This window comes from Liolophura sinensis, chromosome 13 (assembly GCF_032854445.1).
Source record: "Liolophura sinensis isolate JHLJ2023 chromosome 13, CUHK_Ljap_v2, whole genome shotgun sequence".
Classification (NCBI taxonomy): Eukaryota; Metazoa; Mollusca; class Polyplacophora; order Chitonida; family Chitonidae; genus Liolophura; species Liolophura sinensis.
In genome coordinates this window covers 13,323,363-13,336,249 of record NC_088307.1, presented here as the reverse complement: position 1 = coordinate 13,336,249, position 12,887 = coordinate 13,323,363, and the positions used below count along the sequence as shown (strand labels likewise).

The 12,887-nt window shown below is 39.1% G+C and overlaps 1 protein-coding gene across 1 annotated transcript in view; it reads left to right on the top strand.

Moving 5' to 3' along the window:
- The window catches only part of LOC135480891 (melatonin receptor type 1A-like), a 32,622-nt gene extending 23,808 nt beyond the window's left edge, over positions 1 to 8,814 (top strand). The window contains exon 4 of the mRNA XM_064760820.1: positions 8,097 to 8,814. Within this exon, the coding sequence (XP_064616890.1) occupies positions 8,097 to 8,814 (718 nt within the window). The remainder of the gene's footprint in view (positions 1 to 8,096) is intronic.
- Positions 8,815 to 12,887: the final 4,073 nt, after the last annotated feature.

The window sequence follows — 12,887 nt, the reverse complement described above, 5'->3', positions numbered from 1 at the left end:
CAGTAGTCATATTTATTTACTTGATTGGTGTCTTACGCCCTACACAAGAATATTTTACTTGTTCGACGTCGGCCAGTGTTATGGGTGAGGTGAGGATAGAGCCCGGGAGATCTACAGACGTACAGATCTTCCCACATACGAGCAGCAAAATATTATGTATGTAAATACAGAAATTTAAACATAGCATCTAAACCGAGAGCTACGATCAGTGTGCTTCTGGCATCATCTTCATGCATTTTATTGTCACTGTGATCTGTGTGATCAATATTTCGAAGCAACGATTATGATATAGTGAGAATTAATTAACCATGGTTTGGGAATACAATTCACAACGTTTATCTCTAGAAGGTGACGAGATAATTAATTCATCATGGGAAGATTTTGTTAATTCTGCGGAACCGTTATAATCAACAATCACACAAAATGTTATCTATTCCTAAAAAGAAAACGGAATTAACACAAACAGTGATCTAATTAGGTCGTGATTTGAGATAAATCACGTCTTTCTTTCTTGTCTGTTGACAGTCATGGCAGGCACATGACTAATTGAAAAGCTAAGCTCCCTAACCAGTTAGATTAACTGCATTTGAGTCTTGTTTGTCCAAGAATTGGCCGTGTGTTCTGTGAAAAAAGTATCCGTCTTCAGAGTAAGAAAGCAAAGGTAACTGACCAAGTCGTTTGCCACACTTGTTGTCTGTCGGCACCACCTGAACTGTAATATAATCCAGATAGTCGTCTCCCATATCAGTTAGATGCTTTAAGAAATATGTGCAAGTATAAGAATTATGATTGACTGTGTTTAAAGAAAAAAACAACAACATTACAATAATAAAGGAGATTTATAGCCTGCATAAATGTGTCACCTGGGGAAAGAATACAAAACCATGTGACTCCGGAAGTAAGCAAAAGTCTGAAGGACAGAAACATTTAAAGAAGCGATGATATTAAATTATAGAATATTTCTTACCAGATATAATGTTTTTTTAAGATATGAAAAATCAATGACGGTATACTCCCATAGTTTGAATGGTTCATTGCTGCTAGTTTTCATGAAAGAAATGCATTTTATATTTTTGAACTTGATTCGGCAATATTATAGCCACAATTTCTCTTTTGAGTAATATGAAATTAAATAAAGCGGCAAAAGTTGAATGTTCCATGCTGTTTTATAATATAAAAGACAACACCATGCAAAGAGTAAAACCAAAGACGGGATGACAGTGTGATAGCTGGCAAATGTTCACACGTAACGTGCGAAATATGGCTCGTGTCAAAATACCTCAATTAGAGTTTTATTCTGACTTATCACGTAAATGCGTAAATAGTGGTAAATCATTAGACGTCGCTGGTCTAGAATTACTCAAAATGCTGAAAATAGAACATCGGTATTATAAAAACAGCTAGGATACTTGCTACAACTTGCAGAACATTGGTCATCGTGGGGACCTAATTTCTAGAGGTAATACTTAAAATGTAACCGTCCCAATCCACGAATACCTTCACGGTTTTGAACCGTGTGTGGAATCCTCCCATAAATAAATAGAGGATATTGCTCAAGTGAAGGTTAAATATCATAAATGGTTTTCGAGTGTGAGGTGAAAATGATATATCGGCCTCCTGGAGACGCCAAGCTTCGAGTTGGTTATCATTTTCACCTCTTACTCGAAAAATATTTGTGATTTTCAACCTTCACTAGGCAGTATTCTATTCATTATTTATATTTGGACAATATCGTGATTTTGTGTATTTGAACAAGTTTAAGCAATGTTTTTGGCTGTAAACCTTCCCAGACTTGTGTATATAGAATGACGGCGCACATGACGTCTTGTATGATGTCGTATCTTGTTATGTGACAAAAGAAATGTTACAGTTGACTGAACATGTATTATGACGTCATTCTGCTAAGCTCGGATTGGACTTCACAAACAAAATGTTTCTTTGTGACGTCATGGCGTCACTCACTATAGCGAGTGAGATGTCACTTTTATCAGTGAAGGAAATCCTGATATTTCACCTTTATATAAATAATAAATAGAGAATACTGCACATTGGAGGTTGAAAACCATAAATATTGTTTGAGTGAGAGGTGGAAATGGGTTATGATTTTTACCTTTCACGAGAACAATATTTATGGTATTCAACCTTCTTTGTGCAATATTCTATTTATTATTTATATCCTGACATTTTCTGTACATGTATATAAGTGCGTATCAGTTTATCTGTTGCATCCGTGAAAAAGTAAGCAATGTGCCATCTTTGTCGTATTTCTGATTTGAGTTATACGCGTTGCAATTTCGTTCACGTCCTCGCTCCTAAAACCTTTTCACATTTTTAAACGCTGTCTGTAAGTAATTATACATTCTAGAAAGGTGCTTAATGCTAAAGCAATATAAGTACTTACGTAAATTAAGCACATGAAGAATTTCTACCTCTTTTTTGGCGATCTATATATTGGGCGGAAGTGCACGTCCTTGCGATGCGGTCCACGAAGATTTCACGGCCCTGGGTCATGGGTCATGGTCTCTAGCTGTGTAATAGCAAGATGTAATAACAAAAATGATATCTAATTAGTGAATATATCATTTTCACCAGTGAATGAAATACTGGGATTTTACTGATATATAAAAAAATACAAGAAAATGTTTCACAGTCGGTCATCCTTCAAATGCACAGCTGGCAATATTATAATGCAGCTTTTATTATTAATCAAAGGGTATACATCTATTTGTATTGAAAGAAAATCGCATTTCCTACGTACACAATCTTTCAGTCATGTTTGAACCATCACTTGCAGGTTGATAAGGACTTCCTGTCGCTTCGCTGATAAAGACTTTTTGTTTCCTCATATCGTGTGTCCTTGTTTCTGTGTTACCGATTGATGTTAAAGGTCTAACGGATGTAGATATTTATCACCGCTGCGACACAGATGGACAAATTGCAGTGTACCGCGTCAAACACTCAATCAATCACCTTTTTGTCAGAAGGCACTACTGGCGGTGACATTGATCTTGGACTATGCCTCTGGCCACACGCCACGGTACCAGCTGGGTAATTAATTAACAGGAGCGAAAGTGCCAACCTTGGTACTGTTAATAGAACAGCGGAAGGTCCAGTGAAAAATGATATTAAGAAACTTAAATACAGCTAACGAGAGGAAAATCCCTCCCCCCCCCACACACACACACCTCTTAGCCAACTAAAAACAGTGCATATAATTGAAATAATAGTTTCTTATTGACTACTAAATTGGGAAAATTGTGTTAGCGGATTTCTCTTTGGTGAACGGAAAAGAATCTTTGCACTAAATAAAACATACGATATCCTCCATGGTAGTGGTACAAATAGAAAAATTATTCCGTGGATTGCAGAATGCTTATTGGTTCACTCCACCGAGAAAATGTTTTCAGTAAATACATTTCCTTTTCTTATCAGGGCACAAAAGGATAAGAAAACAACTAAATTCCGTTAATTTCACACCATTTTGTAGCCAGAGAAAAACTATTATTTTAGATATTCGCATTTTGATTGGTTGGTTAAAGTTTGGAGAAAATACATTCCCTTGAGTTAGCAGGTTTAATTCCTTTAATTCTTTTAATTCTCTTTTTCCCTCTTAATGCCTCAAGAAAAGGGAATTTAAAAAAAATATTCTTTCCGCGGTTCTGTAATTTCATTATGTTTTTTTTTCACACAAACATGGACTTAGTTTAATATAAGGCCTATTAATGACTTCATTAAACACGACAGTACGAGAGACACTTCTTTGACAATACTCTGTTAACTCAAGCTGGCATCAATCACGTGTACACCGTGAAACTTGGTTTTGAATTTCACTTCACAAAATCGAACGTGCTATTCCGATATCATTAAACACTTATGACTGATTATTTCTTTGATGATGCCAGGCATAATTGTATTCATACGAAGGTTTGTTAGACCTGTTTATATTTTTTCTCGAAGGGATGGAGATTTGCAATGATTGCTACTTTCCTGTCTCGGTAAAGTCAGATCTTATATTATATTTGCTGACCTTTCAACTAAGTCTGCTTCTTCTAAATTGCTGCTCAGTTGGTTATCGCGCTAGCACAGCGTAATAGCCCAGGAGCCTCTCACCAATGCGGTCACTGTGATTTCAAGTCCTTCCTCTCGGTGGGAAGGTCTGTCAGCAATATACGGATGGTCGTGGGTTTATTTTCCATCGAGCTTTGCCCGGTTTCCACCCACCATAATGCTGGAAATATTCTTCTTGATTACGGCGTAAGACAACAATGAAATAAATAAATAAATAAATAAATAAATAAATAAATATATATATATATATATATATATATATATATATATATATATATATATATATATATATATATATATATATATATATATATATATATATATATATATATATATTGGCAAGTCGTTACGCATTACTGGTGAAATATGGCCTCTAGCTTTTCTTATTCTAACTGTTCACAAATTATATGCCCCTTAGCACCATGACTTAATCAGAATTAGGTAAATAGAATTCCAGTGACATTGTCGTTCTACGTGGAAACATATAATGGACTCCATTAATCAGCATGCCACTTCTTTTTAAATTATTATGACCTCACCCAAGCCAGTGAACTTTGTCTCCAAACAGGATTATGTAGTTTAACAATGTCAATTAGAACAAGTAGAATAAAATAAAACAACCAACAAGAAAATCGGTTCGATACGCTAGAAGCTCCGTGTACTGACTTGTCCATAACTAGATCTGATGTATCACTAATTTCACTAAAGTCAGACCTAGTAATTGCCCCCTGTACTGTCTTTTCCATCACTAGATCTGATGTAACACCAATGTCACTGAAATCAGGTCTGGTAGAAACTCCCCATATATAATTTGTTCCTGACTGATTCTGAACTAAGATCAGTTCCACTGCAGTCTGATCTGGTAACTGATCCCCATATTGACATAACTAGACCTGAAGAGACACCTTCTGTCGGTCCATCCCAATGTTGAAAACCTTATTGTCTGACATCACATTCCAGTGAGGTGATCATCAAACAGATTGGACATTGATGTTACGTTAGATCTTATACACTGCTGCCTCACTAAAACGCCATTCCAAGGACGCCAATCAGCGTGACCAGTAACTAACTTATTACTGTATGATAAGATAAGAGATAAGATAAGAGAGTGTCAACATCTTCCCAGGTTTGAACCCAGGTTTCTCACTTACGATGTGGACACTTACACAGCATAGCTTTCGCAGTGTGTTTTCTTGTAAAAGTCTCTGCAAGCTGTTTCGATTCGCCGCGTGACTATGACACAGGCTTGTTGTTAACCACTGATACCAGGGTGCTTGTGATTCTCGGAGGCTTGCAGTGCCTTGTGATAGATAAGACGAGGTACAGTTGCAAATGTTTTGATGTACGGTCTCATCGACCACAAGATGGATTCGAGCTTTCAAACTGAATGACTAAAGTCGGGTTGGTGTGACATTGGTGAGATCCTCATAGAAAGGTTCCACTGGCACACTATGACTATTCAACAATAATTGGTATTACGAATTGGTTAAGGATTGGCTCTGAAATGAGTGGTACCGCTAGGAAAGAAATCCGCGCAGTATTTGTAGGTTGTAACACATTAGTAAAAAGATGGATATGCTTGACTTTACCTTTCAGTTCAAAGACAAACAGTAACCAAGCGGTTTTCGAGTAACCTGCGGATGGCCGTGCGTTTCCTCCGGGCTCCGTTCGGTTTCCTCTCACCATAATGCTGGCCGCCGTCGTATAAGTGAAATATTCTTGAGTAGGCCTACGGCGTAAAACGTCAATCAAATAAGTAAATAATCAAATAACCAAGCTGTTCTGAATCCGTTTAGTACAAGGTAGTTTATTACTGCAAAAATACATCCGCCAACCTGTTCCAAGCTGTAACCAGTTGGTACTACAGGGGATGGCCTGGCTTGGTGCCAACCTATAAAAAAAAACTGTGTGTATACTTTGTTCAGGTTCACAGTCGTGTGTGGCATGCGTATAGAACACGATACTTTTGCAGGCTATGTCCGAAGTACTACTGATATACAACGTAACAAAGTCATCTTCATTTCATTCTGTATCTCACCGGTTAAGCACTGATCCGTCTTTGGTAAATAAGAAACGTTTCATTGTTTCTCGGGTTATGCTTATACCACGGATGTTGTCGATTTACCCTGAGTTATATTTAGAATAAAACCGTGTATTGATGGAGTGAGTTACCTTATTGTTCACATCTGTATTTTCCAGCCTGTTTTATGTTATGTCTATCTGTAACGCCTAATAAACACACGGTGTAAAGGATTGTTTACATAACGGTAAATGTTTAAAACAATGGTCGATACTTTCTGTTTGGCTGCCTATCCTTCCTGACAGCTTAATGTTTTTGATTTTGTGTTATTTTTCAAATCATTCATTACACTAAAGTTGTTAAATTACCCGAAAGCCACGTCGTAAACTACACCATTGTCAGTGACGGAGGAAAACAAAAACTGAAAACATTCGAAAAAATATATTTGCGTATCCGCAAATGCTAGAGCAGTCAGTATATAGTCATCGCGGAGATGTTGTATTCACTTAGACGAAAATATAAAAATATAAAGAGAGATATAAATCTGAACTAAGGTTGTTGGACGGTAATTTCCTATCGTCTCCAAGGTTATTTCTTGGTGATTAATTCATCCGAGCATAAAATTCGAAAATGTTAAGTCTTCAGCGAGGGTGTTTCACTAAACGTAAAACAATACTGAACGTTAGATTCGTTTCACTTTTTCCACAGTAACAGAAACTGTTGAGTATAAACATGATGTAGATGAAGACATTTGTTAAAAAGAAAGCTCTGTATTTCTATTTGTGTATTTATTTTAGAGGTGTTTAACACCGTACTCCAGAATGTTTCACTTTTACGACGACGGCCACCATTATGATGGGAGAAGAGGGCCCGTGGTCTTGTGTTTGGCGTGCGAGCACAGCACAATGATTCGGGAACCTCTCAACAATGCGATCGTCGTGAGTTCAAGTTCAGCTCATGTTCGCTACCTCTCAACTTATACGTGCGAAGGTCTGCCTGCAATCTGTGGATGGTCTTGGGCTCTAAACAAAAATCAAATAAACAAATAAACAAAGAAGTGAAGGATTAATGAGACGAATCAGGGCAGAGCTCGGGGAAACCCACGAGGCCACAGACGACTCGCATAAACTGGACAAATCCTACGTCTGTAGAGTTTTGTTTAGAGGGTATGTCTTCGATTTGAATCTGACGTTCATTATAAAAACAATAAAAGTGCTGTAAATTTACGGCAAAAAGTTCAGGCAATATATAAAAGCAGTGAATTCGACATTATATTGATAATAGTGATGCATAACTAATATCCAGCAATCATCTGTAGATGTACATACTAAATTGGCGTACTATGTGATATGAATTGCTATTAGTTTTTTGCATTGTATTTAGATGCGGAGTAAATCTGTATCTACACTCAAAAAATTAGGGGCTTCTGTGGCTCAGCTGGTTAGCGCACTAGCGCAGCGTAATGGAAGGTTCTCCAGCAACCTGCAGATGGTCGTGGGTTTCCCTCGGGCTCTGTCCGGTTTCCTCCCACCATAATGCTGGCTGGCGTCGTATAAGTGAAATATTCTTGAGTACGGCGTAAAACACAAATCAAATCAAATAAATAAATAAATCAAAATATTAATCTGTTAATTTTAACAAAGTCTGCTGTCTGAGTGATGCTAGAATGTACTCTATTATTATAACATAATATTCTGTGATATTCAACATAATATCCAGTTAGTCTAACAGAATCTTAATATTAAATTAACAGAATTTGTGTGTTATATTTAACAGAACAATCTGTAGAGCAAACATTCTAGAATCGTTCAGGCAAGAGATTTTCTGTTAAAATTAATAGATTAATGTTTTGAGTATCACGGTTGTCGTTTATATATTCATTTCTCACCGAAACTGTAGATATACTTTTACAGCCACATTGAGTGGGCTCAAAATGATACCTGCATTTTTTTTTTACAGTAATATCTCAATATCCATTTTATTTCCCCTCTCTTTTTCTCTCCTGTAGATACGTTTTTCTATGCCGTAACCAGGTCTACTCCCGTATCTACACCCGTTGTAGCACCCTGCTCATGTGCTTTGGATTGTGGACTTGCAGTTTTGTTGTCATGGAGATGCCCATCTTATTGGGCTGGGGCGCCCATAACTTCGACATGAAGACAATGATGTGCAGCTACTCTCGCCTCGCAAGTTACGCCTTCACCATGTTCTTCTGCCTCTTCGCAATCGGCACCCCCATGATTCTGGTGTTCTTGTGCTATCTTCGGATTTACCTGTACGTCCGAGCGTCCCAACGCCGTCTAAGGGAGTTCTCGCTGGAGTCATCGAGAAAAGGGAAAGCCTCTAACAGCATGTCCAACATGGAAAAACTCGTCAGTATTCGAAAGAAAGAGGAAATCCAGCTTGCCCGGACCCTCTTCCTCGTCTTCTTCGTCTACTTCTTTTGTTGGACGCCATACGCATGCGTCGTGCTCTCTGACCCCGAGGACAAGTTGCCGATGGTGGCTCACGTTATTGTCGTACAACTGGGTCACGGGAACAGCTCCTTGAACAGCATCATTTATGGCTACACTAACAAGCAGTTCCGAGACGGTTACAAGAAATTTCTCGGTCTCTTTTGCCAAGTGATGAAGCGATTTCACAGAAAACTGTCCAGATCTCAACACACCGAAACCATAGAAGTCACGGACTTATTCGCAACAAAGGCGTCCTTGGGAAGATGCTAAATTTGCAGGATTTCATCGCCATTATTAAGACTGAGCGCCAAGGCTACGTTCTTGGCTAACGGGTAGCTGGCACCGCAGCAAAGCAGACCAGCTCCTGAATTGCAGATCGGCGCACATACGGGCACCTCACTCACATGAGACAGCGGCAGGTTGACGACAAAGTGAAACATAATAAAGCAAATCAAAGTATAGGGAAATGAACAGCAATGGAAGGGATTATGCCTAATATGTCTGACGATTCTATCATGTTACACAAAAGACCAGTCCGAACAGCGTAAAGTGTGAACGTCAACAGAGTGAAGCTGTGGACTTTTGTCAACTAGAAGCAGGGTTTTGTATAATAATTTCCATATCATCTTAACAATATTGTCACCACTGTGCCTGCTTGAATACTGCATGTAGGCACAAATACCCAGATGTCCGTGGCCTCGAATATTGTCACATCTTCGAATCCCACACGTGTTCGCAAAACGTCAAGATTTAATTCAGGAAGCGCAGTTGTTACACTGAATTGTAAGCGTTCTCGCACATCTCGTGTAAATGCACAACAAAGGTTGCATTTTATTTGACCTTAATTTGACCTTTACATGTTTGCATATTCCATTTCTTCGCGTCAACAACTCTGTGTATTAAATGATGTATACTGGGTCATGACTTTCTGTCGTGCTTTCATATGGTTTTCATGCTTGCTGAATGGGGCAAGCTGTGTCGATATTTTGATAATAAGAGGCAAAAGATAGTACACAGATAGTACTCAAGAATATTTGACTTATACGACAGCGGTCAGCATTATGGTGGGAAGAAACCGGACACAGCCCGCGACCATCCGCAGGTTGCTGGACTTTTCTACATAGGGCCGGAGAGGAAGCTAGCATAACTTGATCTGCATAGGTGAGAGGCTCCTGGAATTATTGCGCCACGCTGGTACGCTAACCACCTCAGCCATGGAGAAAAACTGAGATATCTGAGTTGGACATAATTAGGGCCACTATTTTCGAATAGTTCGGATAGATTGCCGAACAAGTCTGGTGCATTTTCGAAGAGCTCTGATGCCTTCCGAACAGCTTCAACCCATTTCTGAATGGTACCGATGGATTTCCACCCAGCTCCAATGGATTTCCGATGTGGATGGGATTCTGTCCAGTAATTCATTTCCTTCAAGACTTTATTCACAAGGTTGGAGGAATTAGGAGCTAAGCATGCCCGGAGCTGATCGTAATTCAACAAATTAACCAGATAACCTGATACCCGACAAACATGTTCACGCTGTAACGGAGCTATGGGAAACCAGATGCGAACCGGTTATGCCACATTCATAAAGGATTAGTTGTTATCGTGGTCAACTGGCTAAGATACTTGTATATGTCAGTCGTTAGGATAAATGAGGCGCAGAGTCAAACATGGCCTTGGGCTGGGAATTTGTGGATTCCTTCTCTCTCACTGTGCATTGGAACCATTGTGAGAATAAAGAGCTTAATAGGCCTGTGTTATCAGTTGGGCAGCCTAACATCCACTGACGTATCACATTGTCTTCAACCATTAATAAAGTGTTCTGCTGACTTCCTTTACGGCCGGACGTGGAACGGTGTGCCAGCAACCTGCAGATTGCCGAGGGTTTTCCCCGGGCTTTATACCCGATTTCTCACCTTCATTCTGATCGCCGTCGTGTAAGGAAAATATTACTGAGTACGGCGTAAAACGCCAATCAAATAAACAATAAATTAAAGTTTGCATATCTTTCTATGACACGGAGCAAAGATTTGTCAGTAACTTGCCAAAGGCTGTTAGTTTACCCCCTGATTTTCTTCACTCACAAATGGTTAAAAAGCAAAAATTTCAGTATGGATTTTAAGAATGGTGAAAAAAATAAATAGTGGTCTTCTGATAGTCAGCGTGGACCCTTTTTCTCATTGCGACGATTATCTGACCCAAACTCGGTGTCCTACCTTCGTCCGGTCGAATATTTCCATATTTTCTGTAGCACAACTCTTCGCATCAGTAACCAGTACCAGGTCTCGTAGAGTACTGGGATTGTCACGTTAGAGCACGTGACACGCCAGAGCTGAATCTTGACATTGAAAGTGGACAGGAAATTGTACCGGGATCCAGTAAAACACGGGGCAGTATTCGCTTAAACTCTCCATTCACATATCCGGTACAGTTTTACCGGTGGAGCGTGATGGCTCCAGAACACAATGACTTTGTGGAAGCAAACAGCCATTCTACAAAGGCGTGTACAGCCCGATGTGGCCGTCTCTTCTTTGATGTAGGCATAGAATGTTAAAATAAGCCCCTATTTGATCCGTGATTGACATATACTGGATTGCACAGTTCGTTAAGCACAGTATTTTTGACCAGTGACGTCAACTAAAATGCATTTAATATCAGTGCATTTTTCTTACTTACTTTTGCTTACGACATGTTGCTAGAGTGTGTCTAAGTTGCTACTATTTAAGCATTTATATTCTCATTATAACCCTAATTGAGGTAAACTGATAAGATGGCGTGTTTCACCTGCTACGTGAGACCATTTGCCAAAAATCATTGGCCGATACACCCAACTATCTGGTAACAAAAATATAATATTTATTTATTTGACTGGTGTTTAATGCCGTGGTCAAGAATGCTGTGAGTCTTACAAGACTGCGGTCAAGTTTATGGGTGGAGAAAGGCCACAGTAATTCACCGACGTTAGCCAGGTATTCAGTATATCTCTTGGCTTAAAGTCGCAGCTGAAATAACGAGAGCTGGATTTAAACACACGGCCCTATAGTCCAGAGCTTGACGCTTTCAGTGACCTATAGCTTTACAACTGCCCGAGAAAGATGCCCCCCCCCCCCCCACTCCCCATTCCCGCTCCCCTCCTTCCCAGAAATCTATGTAAATAATAATGTCATAGTGACAGTATGTAAAACATCGAAAATATACACATGCAGACAATCACCATTATTCACCTTTGTGTATAAAAGATAATGTACCCGAAGATATTGAGGCTGGGAGAGGCAGATACAGGAAGAGAAATTCATTTATTTACTGAATGTATTGATGTATTGATGATGTATTGATGTATATCAGTGGAAGTAACGAGCTATAGATCAGAAGAAAAGGGGCGGCTAATCACACACTGTGTGCATGGATATGCATAATATCCTGGGCACTTCCGCCTATATCCGTATGTGTTGTGGCATTCACCCTCATAACCCCGTCGTCTTTATCCTGTTTAGATATAAATATTGATGTTAACATGAAAAAGTGAATAGGGTTACCCTTATTCTGAGTAAAGTCTTTGTACAGCATACCGATTTTTTTAAAATATGCTATTCGTGATACTCCATCGTGCCTATGAAATGACTCATTTTTATAACTAACGGGGGCCTAGTGGTTACCGCGCTAAAGCATAACCAAGGAGTCTCTCGCCAATGCAGTAGATGCTCATGCTGGCGGATTCTCATGTCTTACGTGGGAAGGTGTGCAGATGGTCTTGGGTCCCCCCGGGCTTTGCTCGGTTCCTTCACACCATAATGCTGGCCGTATAAGTGAAGTATTCTTGAGTGTATAAATAAATAAATAAAATTTAACATAGCCCTTAGAACCAAGGCTTGTGAGAATTACATAAAAAAGTAAGACCCCATATCATTCGGACGAAATAGAGCATGAAATATTTTTGAGTACCTCGTCATCATAGGTTTGGATGTCCATACTTTTGATATAAGTATAGTTAACTATTGTAATGTCTTTCGTTAACTAACATGCTTATAATGAATGCGATGACTGTTCCTCGATGTTAAGACTTGAAAAAATTCTAAACCGTCCTTTCACTGGACATCTGCACTCACACTACCTTCAAAAAAACGTGGTTGCAACCTGCGGATGGTCGTGGGTTTCCCCCGGGCTCTGCCCGGTTTCCTCCCACCATAATGCTGGCCGCCGTCGTATAAATAAAATATTCTTGAGTACGGCGTAAAACACCAATCAAAGAAAGAAATAAATAAATAAAAACGTGGTCCAATAGTCAATATCACGTAAAACTCAAGAGTTACACTATAGTTTGCTTCACAAATATTTATTATTAG